General features: G+C 26.5%; 1 protein-coding gene across 8 annotated transcripts in view; it reads left to right on the top strand.

Annotated features, from left to right (window-relative positions):
* The window catches only part of shep (RNA binding motif single stranded interacting protein alan shepard), an 84,552-nt gene that overhangs the window by 9,023 nt on the left and 53,022 nt on the right, over positions 1 to 22,507 (top strand). For 4 of the 8 annotated variants that reach the window (XM_043041892.3, XM_043041890.3, XM_071177714.1 and 1 more), the window contains exons 3-4: positions 3,264 to 3,338; positions 7,978 to 8,205. In XM_043041892.3, the coding sequence (XP_042897826.1) occupies positions 3,264 to 3,338; positions 7,978 to 8,205 (303 nt within the window). The remainder of the gene's footprint in view (positions 1 to 3,263; positions 3,339 to 7,977; positions 8,206 to 22,507) is intronic. The other 4 variants (XM_071177717.1, XM_071177716.1, XM_071177720.1 and 1 more) reach the window with 2 other exon arrangements.

The following is a 22,507-nucleotide window of genomic DNA, read 5'->3' as shown; positions in this document are numbered from 1 at the left end:
GCCGTGTTAAAATTATCAAACGTTGACAGGTCCGCGGTGATAAAAAGGTTGGGGAACACTGTTTTAGTGGATTTTAAAAAATAAAAAAATTAAGACAACATGAGATGGACAAGATAAAGTTAGTAGGAAGAAAAAAAAATAATAAAGTCTCTGATTTTAACAAAATATTTTTTTTTTTTTTTTTCATTTCGAATGTACAGTTACACCTGTTGAACTGTTAGTTCAGTTTTTTATTACAAAAGGTTTTTCTTCTAAAATCTATTAATGAATGGCTTCCAAAGTTGAAGGAGAGAGAAACAATATTCAGAGAGAAGCTCGGAGGGTTTTTCTATTTAATTTGCATTGCGTATTAATATTAAAGAAGAAACTAATCTTATTATCTAATGAGTAAAAATTAATGATTTTCAAATAAAGTTAGATTGCTTCTTATCTGATTTGTGGAGAAATTTTAAGTACATTAATTTATATTTTCCAAATAAATTTTGTTCATTAGTCTTAGTAGAAAAATTAGTTTTTGTTTTTCAAGCATGAGGATTATACACATCTAACTTTTATTTACTCAAAAACGTAGACTATACCCCTTTTTTATTTTGTCTGGAAAAATTTTCTTAACTTTTACATCTGATTTATTCTTTGAATGTGGTTTTCAACTTATACCTCAGGGACAACCTATACTTAATTTTTTGATCAATGAAATTATTTATTAAAACCAAAATTTTTATTTTTTCATCTAGAAATTCTCTATAGGAACAGATGGGGTAAAGAGGGTATTAAAAAACGTGTACTTTCTCCATTTAAATTGAGATAAATCATTTGATATTTTTTGAGACATTCACTAGGATTGCAGCAAGCATTTTTATTTCAGTTTTAGAAGTTCCAAACTATCTGTTCATGATCAACTTATACAGTATGTTAGCTATAACTGTGTATAAACTTTCTTCTAATATCATTAAAACCTGTCAAAACTATGAATTTTAGTTCAAATTGGTAGAGAAACCCGAAAAACTGATATACATAGCAATTTAAGAATAAGTTTCGAAATTGAATGGTTTTCTTAGATGGGGTAAAGTTGGAATATGGTTAAGCTTAACTAAGTATTATATGATAGGGATATATATATATATATATATATATATATATATATATATATATATATATATATATATATATATATATTACTTCGGTGTTAGCTTTAGAAAGTATCTAATGCTCTATATTTTTTGTAATGAAATACTGTTAAAAAAAATAATTTACTTGTTTGACTGTAGCTCTACATAGTAATTTTTACACTGAAAGCAAAATTTATTTTAAATTTTATTTTTTAAATTGAAAAGTGATAAGAGGGATATAACTGACATATACAATTAAAAAGAGTTCAAAAATTGCATAATTTAGTGAGCATATGTAAAGGTATATATGAGTTTTCACGCATATGGCAGTTTTTTCATGGATATCCCTGAAATAACTCCTTAAAATTCCTTTATCCTTATTCCTGTCCTTAAAATAACTAAATTGAATAAACATACATGTCTACTATAAATAGTAAAAAGGCTTCAAAATTGTGGAAAAATACCACTTAACCCCACCTGACCTTATACAACGACTTTCTTGGATAGTTTTAGCTTTTTAGTAATTTCTCGTCTTTTTCTTTAATATTTTAAAGGTCCGAATATCAACGTCTTCTTGATGTTTAAATTAAAAATAACTAATAGCTAAATATCATTCAATGCCTAGAATTGATTTTCCTGTATACTTTGTTTTAGTATATCATTATCATTAGTGGTTTAATACAGGACTCATAGTTGTTCTGATTTTCTTCATTAAAATATTCTGTTCTTATTTGTCCTGATTTTTAATATTGGCTCACACCTGATCTATCTAATTCTTTTTGTTTGTTTGTTCAGAACATACCATTTTGACAAACGTGTGATTATAAAAGAGCTATTTGGATAAAATTTTGAAAAAATTGGACTTACTTATCAATGTCAACTAGTAAGTTTTGATTCAAAAAGTGAAATCTGAAACATTTTTCAAATGTAAAAGGTGTAGCTTGCAAAATAGAAGCCTATCTTTATATTCTATTTTTCCTCAGAATTCTCTTTTTCCTAAATCAGTACTAGATGGAGAATGTTCTTAATCAATCCCACCCTTTTAACAGAATTGTTTTTTTTTATTTTTGTCATTTTACATATCTTTTAATTTGCCAATAACCAGCATTTGACCACAAGGTCACGCACAGTAGGTGTCTCACTCATAGGCCACTGAAAAAGAGGAAATTTTTTAAAGAAATAAAACCTTTCTTCCGCATTAAAATTTCCTTTTTTTTTTTTAAAGAAAAGGAAACCATCTAACTTTGTTTTAATAAAGCTTTTTCCTACGTTATTGCAACAAAGTCAATCTTTTTTATTTTATTTTTTTTTTAAGAGAATAGGCTGAGCTGCCTCTCTTCTGTTTGAATGAAAAAAGTTTTTTTTTTCCCTCAATACCTTTAATTTTGCATAATTGTCTAAAATAAAAATTCTTAGTTTTCGCTAAAAGTTTTCATTGTCTAAAAATATCAAAAAATGCAGTTGTTTTGCTTTCTTTTCAGAGTGCATTCAATCCTTTAAACAATTATTATTATTTTTATAAATTGTAAAAATAGTCATAACATTTGGGATAATTCACTAATTTTTAATTGTATATTTTTAATACCCTTCAAAACTTACTAGTTTTAGAATGGTTATATCATCTTTTCATTTTATAACAATCAATCCTCTAATTACTCAGTGTTCAGATAATATTGTTTCAGTCTTTTGATCATCATGAAAAAGAAGCTCATCATTTTTGCTATTGGAATTTTTTTCTTATCTCCTATTGCTTTTTAAAAAATAATGTTAAAGGCGAGTTATTAATATTTTTAATTAATGTCTAAATATATTTTAATTAATATATGAATTATAATAGCATAATTAGATATTTTTTAATATTAAATGTTTTGCCAAGTTAAATTATTGCTAGTCTTCTTAAACAAATTTTTAATTTAGAAAAAAAAGCAAATTCAGTATATTTTCATGTATCTTAAAAGCTTAAATAAAAGAGCTATTATGCACAAAGTAGAAACTAGGGGTTGTGCCTATTTAATATGTTTTATTTTAGTTCCAATTTTTTTTACTGCTTTTTAATATTATTTTGCTTTAATCTAAACATGTTAAGCTAAGCTCTTAATTAACTATGTTAACTCTGCTCACCTTTAATTAAAATTTAAAAAATCTCTCTAACAGCGGATGAATTCACCTCAGGCTATGCAAAATAAGTCTATGAATCGAAAAGTTCCTGCTAATGGGCCTCACAGGATGGTGAGTTTCTTGCAATATTTATCATTAAAAGATGAAAGAATTATTTTTGCCAAATGGAATGTCCTTATACACTTATGAATTTAGTAAATAAATGTTTCTGATGCATGTATTAAAACTATTAAAAATCTATTGCTACTCTGGTGACTGGTTTTCAATGCATGACCTGCCAATGATATTCTAGCATACCTGCCATGTCTCCTCTTGTTTTTTAACAAAGGCGCTTGTATTTTATAACTATCCCCTGTTTACCTGCATATTCTTAAATTTCTCCGTATTTGTTGGGGGAAAAAAATTAATTAAAAATGGCGAAGTATCCCCTGATGGCAAAAATTCTTCTCTTATTTTTCAACAAATGGTGCTATTGCCAGTACTGCGGCATGCTGAGTATTTTTAGTTTAAGTAATTATAAATAATGGTTCAAAAAAAAAATCTTCTTTTGATTAAGATTTATATAAATAGTTATTACTTCTCTAAATGTAAGTGCTTATATTATTTCCAATTTTGAATTTCTCTTTTTGACTTACATGGTTGTGCATGATGTATCAAAACTTAACTCGTAGCTTTAAAAATGTCGCTAGTAAAATCTGTTGGCAGGTGTGTTCTAGTGCACCCTCTAAATTATTTCAGTTAGTTTAGAACAGTGATTCTCAACCTTTTTTTTGTGGCGGCACACTTATAACGATTTCAAAATTTGACAGCACACATGGGGAAAAAAATAGTTTAAAAGTTGTTTACTTACCAATAATACACTGTGTTAAATAGTCTGTGATAATAATTTTGAATGTGAAATAAAATAATATGCGCGTTTATTAAGGGATTAATTATTTATTTCGACTAATTTTTTATTAGTTAGTAACAGTTATTTATTTTTTTTGCTAGTTATTAATTGTTAGCTTGTTTTCTATAGTTATTAACTGTTAGTTTTTTTACATTAATTTTTATTTTTTTGTGATTTCTTGTTAATTAGTTTTTTTGCTAATTATTAATTGTTAGCTTATTTTTCTGTTTGTTATCCTTTGTTTATTTTCTTTTATAACTAATAACTGCATAACTTACTTTAATGATTAGTTTTTAATTCTGTTGGAAAGTTAATATTTAGCTTGTTTTAGCGTTTGTTAATTATTTTAATAGTCATTAAATTTCCTACTTATTTTAACATTTTTTAAAACTGTGTGTCAAAGAAAATTTAAACACTTCCTTCTTATTTTAAGATTGTCAGAGACATGACAATCGCCGACAAAGATGTTCGCTCTGTTAAAGCGTGAAAATTTTTTAAAAAAGTATATATATAATATTATATATATATGTACACTTTTCTTTAATTTAAACTTTACTCGTAATAAAAAAAATCATTATAATTTTTATTGTATCATTTCTAATATTTAGCATCACATTTTAAGAATTTGGCGTCACACAAAAGTGTCGCGGCATAGTGATTGAGAATCACTGGTTTAGAACAATAGCATAAAGAAGAAAAAAGATAGTAGGAAGATAATTATTTCTAAAACTAACAAGGAATTCAAAATTCGTGGTTGATACCTTAGTCTGTTTAGTACTTTATTAAAACGATTAGTGTAGTAAGAGATTAAGTTCAACTTACACATTTTTCATAAGGATGTGCTTTTATGATAGCTTTTTAAAGTTAATTAAAATGAAAAAAAAAAAGGAGAATTAAACCTCAGTGGCTTCTAGGTGATTTGTGTGGTAGGAATTGTTCTCTATTAAACAATAAGCTACTCATTTCGGAAGTGTTTTAAAATGGTCAGATGTGATAGTAAGGTAGATAAGTGTGAAACATCGAAATGCATAATCATGCTAAAATCAATTCATAGTATTTAAGATAGGATGTAAAATATTTTTGAGGCGTGCCAGCAAAAAAATTATGTTTCATAAAGTTTTACTTTCATGTATAATTAAGCTTAAATTTTCTTTTTTCATTACTTATGTTTATATTCTGTTACAAGACAAGAAAAAGCCAGATCCCTGTGGCAGAATCTTTTCGGGTTTCTGCTACAAACCTCTCTAGCACTAATATTTTTTTGCAAGGTACTTTTAATAATAAATATACTTAGGGTTCAAGGCGACAATTTCTGTCAAATGTCACTAAAATCATACGAAAGGGCAACAAATTTGTCACCTTGAAATATATTTGGAATTTACAACAGTGTTCTACCTAAGCTTTTTCAGAATGGATGTCTGCCCTTTGATTGAAATGTGCCCTCTTTGTCCTTTTAATAAAAATAAGCCGCCCTCCATTAAAAACACTGCCTTTTTATGCGTATTCCTTTTTTTTAAAAATTAATTCATTGTTTAAATAAAAATTACACGCTAGTAAAATTTTCTGTGTTTATAGGTCTTCGAGAACACGTTAGGCATTATTTTCCCTTTTAATTACATTAAAATTATGTGATTATTTTGCATATTCTCTTATTAATCTGTCTATTTAGGGTTCATCTGAGATATTTAGCCCCATTAACAAAGAATGTTCACTAAATTATGCAAATATTTAAAAAATTTTAACAATATGTACCTTTTTAATAAATGGGTAATTGAAACTTACTGCATGTAGTTTTAAGCTTTTTGAAGGATTTTGTTTACAATTAAACATTTTCTTTTAATCATTTACAGAACTTGTGTCTTTTAAATATTACATACTCATATGATAATGATGTAATTATTGGATTTGCCAATGCATTTAATCATTGTAATCTCGTATTGATTTGAAACATGGTTTACTTCAAATCAGTCGTACTATCTTATTAAAATATATTTATGTAATTTTATTTCAATCATTTTAAAAGTTTTTATTGATCTATTTTCATTAATGCAACTTTAAAAGAGAAATAAAAAGTTTCAAAAGTTATGCAAGTGTTATGCATATAGGAATTTGTTCTTAAAATTAACTATAAAAATAGTGAAGAAGTAAAACGAGGAAAAAAAACTTTTACTTATATTGCAATATTTTATACATTGTAATTATATGTGAAACTATTATTTTCCAAGCCTTGAAAAAATTTCACTTCTTCTGTAAACTACTATAAAAATATCAGCTGGTTACTTGGCAACTATCATGTATGAAGATTCTTCTTCATTCCTATTTTTATAAATTTACATTGTGAATTTCATATGTGTCATTAATTGATTGTTAACACATGTAAGTTTAATAAGGCATAGAAAGCACCTAATTTAACTAACAAATGTACCAAAAAATGGAAAAAGCTTGTAAGAGATAAAAATCTTAAGTAAACATTAAAAAATGCTCCAATAGCTGAATAATAAGGTTATAAAAATTCCTATTGTTTCAACCTAGGCTATCTGGCTAATATATATATTTTTTTTTTTTAAATCTTTGTTTCATTGAATCATAACCAACAGGTATCAAATCAGATGTTTCATAGGAGTTTAAGAGTAGCATATAATTTTTTGTAAGTCTAAACTGAACATTTAAATGTCAACCTGACTGTACCGAAAAGAATGAATTTCCATATTATTATAGTACATGGTATTAGAATTTTACGACATATTGAGAAATGGAGAAATAATATACTTTTGTTTTGCTCATGCTTCTTCTTTTTTTTTCTAATTCGCTTTATAGGATTTAATTTTGTAAATAATGTATTCCTCAATATTTTAATATAGATCGGCGTAATAGAGAGTTTTTCTTATTTTTATGAAATATCAGACAACTGTAATAGGCGTAACCAGACAGGAGGTAATAGAAATGTTATTTTTATGAAAATATCAGACAACCTTTTACAGAGTTCTTACATCTTTTTTTCTTTTTAAGTCTATGTCTAGTTCAATTATTTTTAACTCCATAATTATAGAGAAGATGAAAGGCTTTCTATTTAATGTTTGTAATCTTGTATTGCAGAAACCTTTGAAAATAAGAGCAGTAAAGATGACATTACTGCAAAAATAGTAAAAGTGTAGTTAGTGGTTCCAAAACTTCATCCATAATCCACTCGTGGTCTGTTAATTGTTTAGAAAAAAAATTTTTATACGATTCTAGAATGTAGCTAAAAGGCTTAATTAAAATTAACATTGTAAAAAAAACTATATAGAAAGAAAGTACAATTATATACTTTTCATTTAGTTACTTCAAAATCTTAAAAAAAGAGGATAATATCTTAATAATGTGCAATTAAATTAAATAAGAAATACAATTCTCTAAGTTTTGATAATTTTATAGATCACCTACTTTTTATGGAAAAAAGTGGAGGAAGGCAAGTTTTATTTTTCATTGAGATTTTGAAATCAATTTGTTATGTGAGAGGAATCATTTAAGAGTAAACCCGCTAATTTTTAGCATATTAGTTAAGAGCAGGTTCAATAAAATTATCAAGCATTGAATAAATAATTATGATTGTTATCTCTGTAGTTTAGCGCTATATGTTTTCTCTGTAGTTTAGCTCTATACAAATATTGATTTATTGTTTTGCAATGAAAAATCTGTATTCATATTATATTTATAATCCCAGACTTTCATTTTATACTTCAAACTTTTCTTGAATTCATTTATTATTTTGTTCTTGTATTTTTCACTTGGCTTTTATCCTATCTTCTTTCTGACTTAATTAGCTTTGCTGCTTGCTTAACTCTCTATTTGTTTCTAACGGGAACCTTGCTTTTCTTGCAGCCTGTCCGTCCTGTGTATACAAAGCATCAAGCACCTCTTCGCAACCCAAGCCCTCAGATCCCCGCCACTGCGATCCAAACTACTCACCCATTACGCCCTCCCCAAGGATGCATTGCTCCTTATATTTCACGCTATCCTGCTTCAATTCCTGCTCCTCCTCCCACTTGGACATCATCTGCTGCCTCTATCGGATGCTATTCCCCATCTTCTGTGTCATCTATGAATTCTGTGAGTTTTCATTCTGTTACTACTTGAATCTCATGCTTCTTTTTTTTAATTCGCTTTATGCGATTTAATTTTGTGGATAATGCATTCCTCAATATTTTGATATGACTCTGCATAATAGAGAAAAAAAATTTTCTTCAGATGGATTTAGATTTAGAAATTTAAGGATTTATTATTATGTTAAAAGGGCTTAGTAAATATTAAATTGCTATCTATTTAACACCAATTTATTGGGTAGTGGAGTTAAAGCTAAAAATGATAGAAATTTCTTTGTTGTTGAAACTTAATTTTGCATTATTTTGTTTGCAGCGAATTTGAATCAGTTCAATTTGGATTAGTATAATATGTTTCATGTATTTGTTATTATGTTGTGCATGTTAAGCTATTATTTATAATTTTAATTTATAAGTAAATTTTGGTTTTTCTATAAGATTCAGCTATATATTTCAGAAATCACCATTATTCAAGTTGAATCTTGACTCAAGATTACAAACTATGATACAACAGGACTAGTTCATATGTATTACAGCAAGATAACCATATCTAAACTTCCTTCGATACAAATTTTAATATAATTTACTAGCAGTTTTAAGAAACTGTAAAATCTATAAAAGTCAAGCTACAATCTTATCTATTTATTGCAGGGTTGGCAAGTTTTTGACACATGACGGTTTTAACCATGGTTTTTACCGTCATGTCAAAAACCCCTCTGTCAAAAACGTCTAAAACTGTTAAAAACCCATAGTTTTGGTAAAACTGTATTTTTATTCGAGTTTAACTGCTTATAATTTAAAATTCAGTCATTTTTGGGCAATAAAATTAGAAAAAAAGTTGTTTAAAGATATTTAAAAACTGATTCTTGCATTTTCCCAACATGATTATATCAAAACATTTTATTTGAAGTAAAATATTAGGATACTGAACAAAATTTTCAACACTTCCAAACATCATTTTGTTTGGCATATTACATTACTGAAGAATGTCAAGATTGAAAGATTTGTTTAGCTTATTTCTAATGTTTAAGAAATGCCAAATTTTATTTTCAATTTATTAATAGTTTCAAGCTTTTTTGTTTGTTTCTTTATTTCTAACAATTAAGAAGTGCAAAATTTTGAATCCTTTGCAAATCAAGCTATAATGATAAAAGTAAGGATCACTATTCTCATATAATATTTCTGTATGAATGTATATCCTTCTATAAGAATACATGTATATAGTTGCAAAATCAATAGCAATCATTTACAACATTCATTTATAAAGGCAATTATGTGAAAATAATATATTGTCTGCTATATGCCATAAATTTACAAAACAGTAGGTTTTTGACAGTTTTTACCGGTAAAAACACGGTTTTAACCACTGTCATGTCAAAAACCAGTTTTTGACGGCAAAAACCCAACCCTGATTTATTGGGTGCCAACATTCATTTATAACTACTAGTTGTGTACTGTAATATAGATTGAGATGTCTCGTGAGAGTATTTATTTTGGAGCAAAGATTTATACTCTTTTGAAATAAGTCATGTTTCTGATATTGACTTTGGGAATAATGCTGTTCTTTTAAGATTGTTTATGTCTAAAAATCCAAAATTTGAAGTTTACCTAATTGTAAATTGCATCTATTAAAAAATTTAATTATGTGCTAATTTATGCGGTTGACAAATGCAAAACTAATGCACTCCCTGTTTATTCTAGAAATACCATCAAAGTATTTTAACAAAATTATTTAGAAAGTAATAGTATTCATGTTGCATAATTATTAATATTTTTATTACGTCATTAATTTTTAAAATATTTTTCTATATTACATATATTTTTATGTAAGATTTTGTATTTCTGAACTTACTTTGCTCTAAAATTTTTAACTTTCAAAATTAATGATCATTAATTATTTAAAGTATATGTAAGTATATACTGAGCTCATAATAATGCTGTGAAATGGAGTTAGGAGTATTCAATAGGAAACTATGAGTACTAAAATAACTGAAGCAAATAGTTTTTAAGTTCATTAAACAAGAAAATTGAGCAAAACTACAATGCAAACAACAATGAAAGCATCATGTTAAATGATGTATCATCTAATAGATTTATATCTGATTTTTATATTAACCTTGAAAGATTGTTTTGAGATTTTCCTTTTGACCAGAAAACTGACTTCTATAACTTATTGGTGCTCAAAATACTTCTTTTATTGCTAATTTTATTTATTCATTTTGATTTTGAACGGAATTTTTTTTTAAGCAAAGGATGTTTCTTATGAATTGTTTATCATATAGCTGCCTCCTCTTATCCTAAAATTTAGTTCAAGTTTTATAATACTATGCAAAGGGAGATAAGGGGCCTAAATGATTTATAAATCTCTCTCTTAAGTTGAAGTACATTTTTAATGACTGTCAACTTAATTTTTATTAGCATTTTTAACTATGCAATTATACATATGATGTTTCTGCAAACTATTTGAATTCTGAAAATTTAATTCTTCAGAATCATGTCAGTCCACATTTTTAGGTTCCTTTATTTTCTGAAATTCAGCTGTCATGTTTCTTTTTTTTTTCATTAAATTTAATTTTAAATTAAAAAGTAAATTATTCTTTTAGTAAAATTTCTAAAAAAATTTTGTGGTATATTGTTTAACTTATGTGATGCATAAAAAATAACAATTGGAAAAAAGTGTATTCGAAATCACTGACTAGTTTATGGAAAAGATTTGAAAGTTCTGGCCCGTGTAAATGTATTATACAATAATTAATACATTTTTATTAAGAGACAAAGCTGTATAATAGGATTTGATTTATAGCTCTTTATTCATTTTCATTTAAAGATAAATAGATTTTTTTTTTTTTAATCTTAAGATATATTTGTTCCATAGCTTTGAATTATTACCAGTTCATATTTCCAATTAAGGGCAAATTTATTAACCTAATATTTGTGATATTTAATTTTTAAAAAAATATTCATTGTTTCTCTATGTTCAAGCCTAGAAATAGTCCTATATTTTACCAATTTAATAATACACTGTAAAATAAACGAATATACACATTCAACATACATGGCAATGTTACTTTTAAAGAGTAATAAATAAAAGTTCAAGTACTTTAAGCAAAAGTAACGAGTAATGTTTTTATTTTAAAATTAATAATTTTTTTTACATTTAAAATGCATGAAAATGTTACAAAATTCATTTAAATAGTAAATGTTGAAACCCAGCAAAAAAAAAAAACAGAAATCAAAATTCAATGTTTGCTTATAAATATATTAATTTCAAAAGATTATCAAATCATTGGAAATTACTTTTTACTTTGGAATTTGTTGTAAACTTGTTGAACAAATATGATAAACATTGTAGTTTTTTTTTTTTTTTTTATTTTATTTTATTTATTTATTTTTTAAGAAATATGTAACAAAATAATAAATTTTATTCATATTCAGGTAACCTCTTGAATTGAAATTATATTTTGCTTTTATAAAAGTTTATAAACATGATTTTAGAATTTTAAATAATGACTATTTTTTAATTCATAATATAGATATGATGTATTTAATCCACTCTAAAAAAGAAATAATAAATAAATAAACAAAAGTTTTATTTTTAAATTTATGTAGTACACTTTTAGTTAATGTTGTAAATTTTGAAAAAGAAAGAAAACTTATTTTTATTCAAAGTCAAAAAAAGAATGAAACTCTAGAATTGATTTTAATGCATACTATTTTTGAATTAAATGAAGCATAATTTTTATATTTTAAAATTTAAATGGCAAAAAATTTAAATTTTGTGAAAAAATTTTCGATTTAGTAACATCAAATACATTATTAAAATCATTTTGAAAAATACTCATATGGTTGACTAAAACATTGTTTGTCAAAATTAAATAAATGGATTAAAGCCTTTTCAGATTCAAAACAATTAGATTTTATAATGTTTCATAGATTTTTTACCTAAAAATTAAGTCTGCAAGGTACTCACCCTTCTCCCGTTAATCTCAAGCCAAATTAAACTACATAACAAGGAACCTCAACCTACACTTATTAATCTAAATGTTTGCCCATAAAAAAGGGGAGTAAGGGCCTTTTTTTTCTTATGGGCGTAGCCTAAGCCCAAATACATCAGCAAACATCAAAGATACATGGAATTTGTAACTTAAACAAAACTATTTTCTGTACCGCCACTGATCCAAATTCGTGACCATCAATAGTGTTTTCCTTTTCCATGACTTACTACTTCGAAATATTTCTATGAGGAACATAAGAGCATTTGTGAAAGCAAGCCTATGAAACTCACATTCACACAGAGATAATTAATACAGGACAGGGTGTCAATGTAGACAGTATATTGATGTCAGAATAATTAATACAGGACAGGGTGTCAATGTAGACAGTACATTGATGTCAGAATAATTATAGTCTTCAGGTACTAAAAGGTTGGATAAACTATATTTCTGAAAATAATATACATTCATTTTAGATAACGGTGTTAAAATGCAAAATTTTTTCCCATTCTCGATTCCCTTTCAACATCACAGGTATGTGACGCCATATATCACTACTGATATATAATTCTTAGAAAATAAGTAATACTTGTTTCAGTACTACTGGAATACTATAAAAGTCATTGAGTGTTCTTAAGTGCCACCCTCTCTCAGGAAATTGCAATCCTTAAAGGTGTTTGCAAAAAGAAGTTAGGTATGAAAGAATATATAATACATAAAATGTATAAATTGAAAATAAATAAAAAATTGAGGAAAATATTTTAGAAATTTCAAGAAAAAGATTGTTTTGAAAGATGATTTTTTTTCAACATACTTTTTCCTAAAAAAAGTTACGAAAAATAAGTATAAATACGTATTTTTTACTTTTGTTATTTACAAGTATCGAAAGTAAAAGTATTGCCATGTGTGCGCATAATATACACACATAAATGAATTGTAAAAATATTTAATTTTGCTTACCTGTTTTTATTTAGTACCTGGAGTAAAATTTGTTGTTTTAATACTTTATTAAATTTAATTTCGTTAGCTTACTTATTGTGTTTTACTTCTTACTTGTATTAAACTTTTGTAAATAGTATTTTAAATCTGTAATCATCATTGATAACAAAGTATCATAAAAGAAAGATGCTTCACTTCCTTCAATATTTTCTCCTAATACTTTTGAAGTTTGTGAACTTTTTTGACATTAGAACCGAAATGAATTGTTAGTTCATTAAATTTTTTTTTATTTGTTATCATTAAATATTATTTTATCGATTGTTCTTTTTTCTCTAAAGTTACTGCCCTTTTAAATGCTCTTTGCAAATATTACTTTAACTTTTCTTCGTTAAATAATCTCCTACATTGAAAAAAAAATTATTATTATTGTTAAGTTTATTACATTCGCATTTACCCAATCATTTGGTGATATTTTTAGTAAAACTTGCAATACTATAAGCATGCTTATGTGTTATAAAATTAATAATATTTATAATGGGCAAAAAATTCAGTTTTGTTAAAGAAAGGGTTCTAGAAGTCTGTTTCATATTTAAAAATTAAGTTTTTGTCTTAAAAAGATATTATAGTATTTTGTAAAATACCTTGAATAAAAACGTGTGATTTCCATATATATTTCAATTAAAAAATTTTGCTCTAATTTGCTTTCATAAACTTTTTTTTCTGTAAGTTTTGAGAAAGTTCATAATTTCACATCCAGTGGTTTTAGTTTAGAATTTATGGTAAACCTGCTTGAATTTGCAGTACTTTAGTTTGTGATTATCTGGTCTATATTTTTAAATCTTTTGATTATTTAATTATTTTGTATTAGGTAAGAATAGACAAACCTCTCTCAAAATAAACTTGTATTAACTAATGATGATTTCATAAATGATGACTGATGATGATCATAATGAACTACAAACTGATTTAAAGTAATTGTACAACAGCAAGAAATATTTATAAGAAGATGCGTATGTTGTTGAATTAATGTGTTCATTCTTTTTCGAATATATTTAATTAAAAAAGGATTCCTGTATATCCCAGTGTATAAGTAGACTTCAAATTCTCAAAATTTTATAAAAATCAGTTAGTTGACTTCTGCACCAGTAATAAAATCAAATATTTGTTGATTGGGAAATATCAATGCATTATAAACAATGAAATATGCATGTGAATAACTGTGTAATTTTGCATTTTTACTCATCATATTTTCTTTACATATAAAGGTTTATTTCAGAAACAATCCTTTAAATTATGTTCAGAAAAAAATTAAGAACAAGATAAGTTAAGATAATTTATTCAAGGGTATTTTAAAAAATATAACATAATGGAAGCTTTTTAAAACTTAACATAAAGCTGCAAATTTAAAAATTCCAGAACGTCATCTGTGTCACTTTCAATAACATTAGTAATGCTGTCATACCATAGGAATCCCACCCAAAATTCTCTTCACCCCCATACAAAGAATTCGAAATTCCACACTCTTTAAAAGATTTTGCAATAACGTTTTGCATGCATCTACTATCATTTGACACTTGACGTCTATAAGAGCAGAACAGATAATTCCAGGCATATAAATAAAGTTGCCTTGAGCATAAAATTATTAACTTTATAATGATATTAATGTGCAATGTTTGTTTATCATCTTACTATTATAAAATTTTTAATTTTATTCTGATTTAAAGGCTTGAAATTAAAAGTGCTATTTCTTCACTCGGCATAACTCATTTATAAGGAGGCCATATTTAACAAGATTCTGGATTTTTCAAGTAAACTGTTTTGTTTGGTTCAATAGAACCGAACAAAGCAGTTTATTGAAAAATTATTACAGTTACAGTTTATTGAAAAATTGTATTAGAGCATGATATTTTTTTGAGCAACTTTTTACTTATTTTCGTTTTTTTTTTTTTAATATTTATTTATTTATTTTTTCGAATTAACAAGGAAAAGAATGGAATAGTATCAAAAATAACAAAAAGCTATTTTTTAAAAAAAACGTGCAGTGCACCATCAAGTGTTGAAAGCTATTTAAGGTATTTTGGTACATAATTATTGTGTAGTAGGTTTGTGTTGTTTAGAAATATTTGTGGATCATTTTTCAAAGTTGTTGACAGCAGGTGCACCCTTCTGAGAAAGGTTGAATGTCAGGACACCAGGTTAGCCCATTTTCTCATTTTTAGAAGATAAGGGAATTTGATATATTTTTATTTTTAGGGAATTTGAATATCATCAAAGTATCTGAATGGTTGTCAAAGCACTTATGGTTTTAGAGTTACTCAATCCCGACACTTACCTTTTCTGAAAAACATACTTTTAAATATGTAAAAATTATCAAACTCTTCACTAAAAAAAATTATTGCAATATGCAATTAAATGATGTAATCTAAACAATCAATGTTAGATAAATATTTTTTCACTTCTCGGCAAAAAAAAATATTTTTGTAAGTTATTTTTTGGCTTTTTTTCTTCTTTTCTTTCTTTTTTGCTAATCTTGAATTTAAATTTAGCTAGTGACTGAATTTAAGAAGCATTTTCCCAGTTTCCCCAAGTCCCTCATTATATACAGCTCCTATTTTATTATAAAATTACCTTATAATGTAACATTTTATGATAAAGCTATTTGGTTACAGTTTTACAAATATGAAACAGTGAATAAATAATTTGTTTATTTTTAAAAAGTTATATTTATTTTTTAATAACTTAAGATTGGGAGCAAAAGTTTTGAGATATGATGTATAGAACTTTTCTGTAAACGAAATTTCCAATTATGTTAATTAGTAATTTATGACTTTTTACATAGAGATCAACTAATAACTTGAAAAGTTGAAATTAAATGTTTTCTTACAATTCATTGTTTCTAAACTTTTATTGTAATTAATATTTTTAAAGTAAGAAAATATGGCTAGTGAAATAAAATTATATAAACACTTATAGAACATGAGAATTTTTAAGAAAAAGAGGAGGGGATTCAAAGTTAAAGATGTTAAATTTTAAATGGGGTGGGATGGAACTCAAAATTTCACTGTTCTGCAAAATAAAAGTACATCAATTGTTGTTGATCTATGGCAGAATTTCCATTAACTGTAGTCTCCAAAACATTAAGAATTCTCCAAACCCTTTGTATCAAACTTTGAAAAAAAATTTCAGAGAGAGCGAACACTTTTAGTTTATTTTCTAGAAAAAGGTGTAATCTCGAATTTGTTAATTGAAACTGTAATTTAATACTCAAATATAAAAGTAATAATGATATAAAGATTACAAGAATCCGACATTTCCTTGAAATTTTTCTATCTTTATCATAATACAATTTTTGTAATAACTAAGAATAAGCTTTGAAAAGTTATTAGTCAACATATTTCAAGTTTCAGAGTGGACAATGCAAAAAATTATCTAATCATGTAAATCATTTATTCTATATTCTATTATATATAACTATATAATAGAATATGGAATAATATAACTAAGATAGCACCACTTCAAAATTATAAATCCTAAGTTATTGTGTTGTAGTTTATAAAATTAAAAGATTTTTTGACTAATTATGTTAGGAAAATGATAAGATAAATTTAATGAATTTTCCCATGATTCCTTTTTATTTTTAATTCATTTATATTTTCTGCAGTTAGTATTTTTCAGGTATAATAATATAAAGTATTGCCTATGAAATATGGGTAATTTAAAATTAATTAAACTGATAGATTACATAATTTAGTAATAAATTAAGTGGAGTTTATGAAATAAATTATTCATTTTATGTCATAAACTTTTTACTTTAAAATAATTTTTTCTGCAAATATTATGCAACAATTCTACTTATTAATACCTTACCAATTAAAAAATATATTTATAAAATCAAAAGGCAAATGTTTTTTATTAGTTAGTGGATTATTCAAAAGATGGCAGCACTGCTTCGTTATTCCCTTTGGTGTACGCCCTTGAATTGCATAATCGAGAAGAATTTCAGTACAATTTCTTGAGTGCTGAAATGAGCAACTTAGCTACTTGCTAAGCTGCATCATCATCGTAGTTGCAGTGTAGCGGAAACAACCGGTCTACAGCAAGACATCTTGGCACAAGAAGGATAAAACATGATTTTGAGCGTGGTGACGTTTAAAGGGAAAAAATTGTCGGTGATTTTTTGTGGGCGTTTCCTCTTAATAACCCAGCTGTGAGTGTGTAAGACGTGTGGATTTTTAGAAGTGTGAAGCATTAATATTGTGTGTTCTGCTCAATAATCGGTTTTTCCCGTAATATACCGGAATACCAACATTGATTTATTTTATGGCGAAGTAATTATACCTCAAAAAGAGAAAAAAAATATTTATATTTTCCCCTTTCTTCATTCTGTCGATCGTTTTCATGCTCACAGGCGCCCGGAAGGCGAATGGGTTAAAGAATTCCAACAAGTTACGGAAATTCTTCGCCGGTTTTCACGCACATTCCCGGATGTTTGTGTCGGGAAAATATCAAATTCCAGTTTTTTTGAAAAGTTCCGGGAAAAACAAATCTGGATATTTTGTATGTGACGTTTGAACTCTATCAGCTCAAAAATTGTCTTATCTGTGATATTTTAACTGCGCGGTGTTTTATCGTGATGCGATAAGTCGATTATTTTTGTATAATTTATAATCGCTCTTTTGGCGAGTGCTTTTTTTTTTCCCAATGGATTCAGCGAATTTGTCGTGATGCAACCTCAACAAACATATCGAGGAAATTATTATAGGGATTCCACTTTTCAAGGCCGCAGGGGTAGCGGTTATGGGAATTACTATATTAAAAAAGTAAGTATGATGCTTTTATTTAATTATTCTCGCTTATAATGAATTAAAAGCATTAATAGAAGAATTTTATTTTTTGCTATCGTTTTTGTGATTGCAGAGTTGCCATCTTGAATATCCTCGTAGTTGTAGAAAAAAAATTGAATAAATAGAATTTTTAAGTTGAATGTGACCAATTTATTATGTAACTTTTCTTATTTTGTTCTGTTAGAAATGATTGAATTCGTATCGAAACAAATTAGCCCTGCTGTTAGATATCATGTTTTTTATGTAATTATTCAAGCTATAATTAATCAAAAGCATTAATAAGATCCATTTATTTTTGAGATCGTTTTTTTTGTGATTTTCAGAGTTGTCGTCTTATATAAGAAAAAGTTATAAATTTTGAGATTTGATGCTGCCAATTTATTATATAACATTTCTTACTTAGTTTTAGGAGAAATGATTATATTTGTTTTAAAAAGTTGGCTTTGCTGTTTTTCTGTTTATATAGTTTATCACAGGAATGTTAACTGTAAATTATCTAAGTGTTGATATTTGAGTCATTGGATTCTAATTAAAGTAGTTTTTGTTTGAAAAGATTTCATTTTTAGTATTAAAATAGTTAAATTGAAATTATTTAGTATTCATTTAGTTAAATTATAAAAATAATTGAATGGAATATAAAAATTCTTAGAAATATTTATTGTAAATCTGAGTGTTACTATAGCAGTTAATGAAGTCAAATTTATTTAAGTTAGTTTTCTTTTGTGAAGATTTGTTTTAATTTTCAGTATTTAATTATACATTTTAAGAATATTTGGCTGCAATGAAGAAAATTATTTAATTTTTTAGCTTTTGACAAATTTTATGATATCAAAGCAATTAGAAAAATCTCTTTAACTCAAAAAAATCCACTTTGAAAACTTTTGATTTGGAATATTAAATTATTATAAAGAATTAGGTACAGAACTTGGGATCTAACGAAAAAGGAGAATATGGAAGTTACATTACATAACATTATGGCATTTGTGTGCTACTTATCTGTGATAATAATATACTATCACCTGTGTTATTGAATTCAAAGAGCAAATTACTTTATCTCAGTAGTCTAATTTTGATATAAAAGAATAATTTAATTTTGACTAGTTTTCTTTCATATTGGTGTTTCGGGAAAGCAATTAAATATTTTATTAACTCTTGATCAGTAAGAGTAAATACAATGTTTGCTTTTTTTTTAAAAAATAACTCTTGTCCTCAATCCTGTCCCCTTTCAGTACATATTACACTTACTGATCTATACCACTAAACCAATGTGATAAAACAGAAAAATATTATATTGGTAGTTTCCTTTTAAAATATTGAAAAGAAATACCTTTAGTAAACAGGTTTAATGTTTTCTTTAGTAAACAGGTTCAATGTATATTTTTGAAAGTCTTGTTAAGGAAAGTTTAAAATGGAAAAAAAAAAAATTGAATGATATCACTAAACACAATCGTTTTTGTGTTTTGTCTTTTTTTAAAAAAGAAATATTGATGAAGATGGTGCGAAAGTTAAGATAATATTAATTACTCTTAACATAAATACATTCACTATTATGTGATTGCAAAAGAATGTGCCTGATTTAAGATCAGTTCAAATTTACAAAATTTAAAACAGTGGGTATTTGTAACATACATCAATTTAACATTTTGCAAGTTTCACTTACTTTGTAGACGCTGTAGGGTTTCTCTTCGAAAGAATTTTTTAAACTCTTACCCTAGAACCAAACTTTTTGTCTTTTAACTGAGAAATTTGATTTGACATTTAAATACAAAATATTTGAAGGAGCAGGATCAAGTGAATATACTGGGTGTTTAAAAAAAATTTCCAGTTGTATTTCTGAAATCTTTAATTTTTAGCTGTAATTCTGTATGCTTTAAAATCTCTGTTGAGCGACTAGTTTTGACAGTTTCTTTTGTCGTAGACAAATGTCTTCTCAATTAATCAAGTTGTCTCATACACCGTTTTGTAAATCATTTTTATTTCAGTGCATGTGAGTACAATTTTGTGTTTTAACATGTTTTTTGTCCAGATTTACTACCGTTTAACGGTACCTTCGCAAATTCAACTTGAGGGACTCAAAATATTTTTTCTTAAAATTTTATTTTTTTATCCCTTTAAAAACGGCAAATCCATATTTTTGTGTTGATTTTTTAATATCATTTTTAATTTTCACAATTTATAACTAAAATTTCACAAAATAGGTACTTCTCTGAAAAACCTAGACAGATCCTTGGTAAGCCTCTTGTGTAAGAAACCGAATTATGTTAAACAAGCTGTTGCACTCTAGGAAGTAAATTGTATTTATATTCATATCAAATAATCATAGTATAAGATGAAAAAGAATAATCTGCGCAAAAATTAGGAATCCGTAATTTTAGAAAAATCTAACGATTATACCAAATGTTATTAAAAATTCAGTTTATTTATTATGTTCTCCTTACCTCGATTTTTATCGTCATTTTGGGGAATAACTGCTGATACTGTGCAAACCTGAGGAGAGGTAATAGATGCTAGCTTTTATGATCACCTTTCTATTTATAATTGTTTGCTCCTTTAAGACAGTGTTTTCCAAAGTATGGTACGCGTACCCCCAGGGGTACAGCAGCAGTTTAGAGGGGGTATGCGTTCTTATGCGAAATATCTTGCAGCAGTCTATGAACAGTCTCAAATTTTATTCAGAAACAAAGCTAGCCATGAAATTACCTATTTTTCTATTGGCTATTTTTTGCAGAGTTAACAGTTAATTTTAGTGGTGTCAACAACTGTGATTTTTAACTTTTGTGCAATTGTTTTTTTTTTTTTTTTTTTTTTTTTTTTTTTTTTTGTCAGTGGTACACAGTGTTAAGAAAAATTTAGAAGGGGTACACAAAAGTCATAAGTTTGGGAACCACTGCTTTAAGATGTAATAATATAGTAAAACTGGGAAATTCTGTCAAAATATTGTGAGGACAAAAAGTATTTTTGACATAAATATTGAGGAAAGGGGTTGAAGACTTGAAATTTGCATAATCAAGCTCATATTGTAATAGAAAAAGATCCTCCTGAATAACCCTTGTTCTAGTCGAATCATCCGATTTCAAGAACAGAACGAAAGTTCGATTTGTGGAACCCATGATAAACATTGCTAATTAATTAGTGCTGGCAACAATTTCAGTTATTAAATAGGGCGTAAAAGTGTACTTTCCTTGAATAAACATACATTTCTAAGAGGTTGAGTAAAGTTTCTGACAAGTACTGTCAATAAGCATATTTTTTCTTTTGTTTTAGGAGCTAAAATATCGAAACTTGTGTTAATTTTATGATTTAAAAATAAATAAAATAAGCACGTTTATGTATGTACTTCCAAATTCTGTGGAGAATTCGAGGATTGTGAAATATTTAGATAAAATAATTATGAATATTTATTTGAAAAATGTAATTATTTGTGTATTATACGCACTTTTGATAAGAATGCATATTCAATTGAAATCAGGTTTCTGAAAATAATTTCAGACATTTAGTTTTACATTTCCTAAATTTATCTTCTTTCAATAAAAGTGAACAAATTTTAAGAAAAAAAAAATAGTATTATCTTGTTTCAAATTGCAATAATTTAGAAATGGATTAGTAGCATTTACATGTAACTTAATTAGTCTTTTTTTTTAAAAAAACTATTTGACAAATCAATGATTCATGCATTTTAGAAAATTTTAAATTTAAAACAACCAGTTATATTTTTCAGTGTTGGCGAAGCAGCCAAATTTTTAAAAAGTTCAGAGGTGATTGTATATTGAGTGTACCCTGGTATTCCGAGCTTTTCTTAACTTCCTTCCGAATTTAAAAATTAAAAGCCAGGCAAATGCTTTCTCTATATAGATCGCAGAATGCCGCGTTTCCAAAAGCCGTTAGTTCTCGAACTTTAGTTAATCAATAACGTAGTGCGACGAAACTAAAGTTAAACAAGTTTTAAAAGATGTACTTTTGTTTCAATTTTAGCGCAGAAAGTGAGACTATGACGCTCTTTTGCTGCGAAGAAAGTGTTACATATTAAACATTGATTTCCGTTTTAAAATAATTTAAAAGTTACGCTTTGCGATTCGTATTCACGCTATTTTGTAATCTTGAGTTTTTAAATTTTAATATTCCTGCGTTTGCAATATCAAGCATTGATTTTCGTATTTACCGAGTTTTTAAAAACCAATGTCGCGATTCACATTCATGCGATTTTAAAATCCGTTATCGCGATTCCTTTTCATGCGTTATTAAAATCCAATATCGCTTCATATTCATGCGATATTAAAAGCCAATATCCCGATTCATATTCCCTCAATTTCAAAATTAAATATAATATTGCGATTCTTGTAAGAGTTTTCTTTAATTATCTGTTTTAAAGGTATGATATTCTTCATTGATAGGTAATTTAATTATAAATCTTATTTCAAAAAATTATGTTTAATACGAAGCATGTATGGTGTATAAAGTGAAATGTTGCACATAAATTTTTCAGGGTTTTTCACTTTGTCTCACAATCACCCTTGAAAATTATTTTACTAATACTAAA

The sequence above is a fragment of the Parasteatoda tepidariorum genome, chromosome 2 (genome assembly GCF_982258835.1).
Source record: "Parasteatoda tepidariorum strain Cologne lab strain chromosome 2, Ptep-v5.0, whole genome shotgun sequence".
Classification (NCBI taxonomy): Eukaryota; Metazoa; Arthropoda; class Arachnida; order Araneae; family Theridiidae; genus Parasteatoda; species Parasteatoda tepidariorum.
The sequence above is the reverse complement of the archived record's forward strand: the minus strand, read 5'-3'. Positions and strand labels throughout refer to the sequence as shown.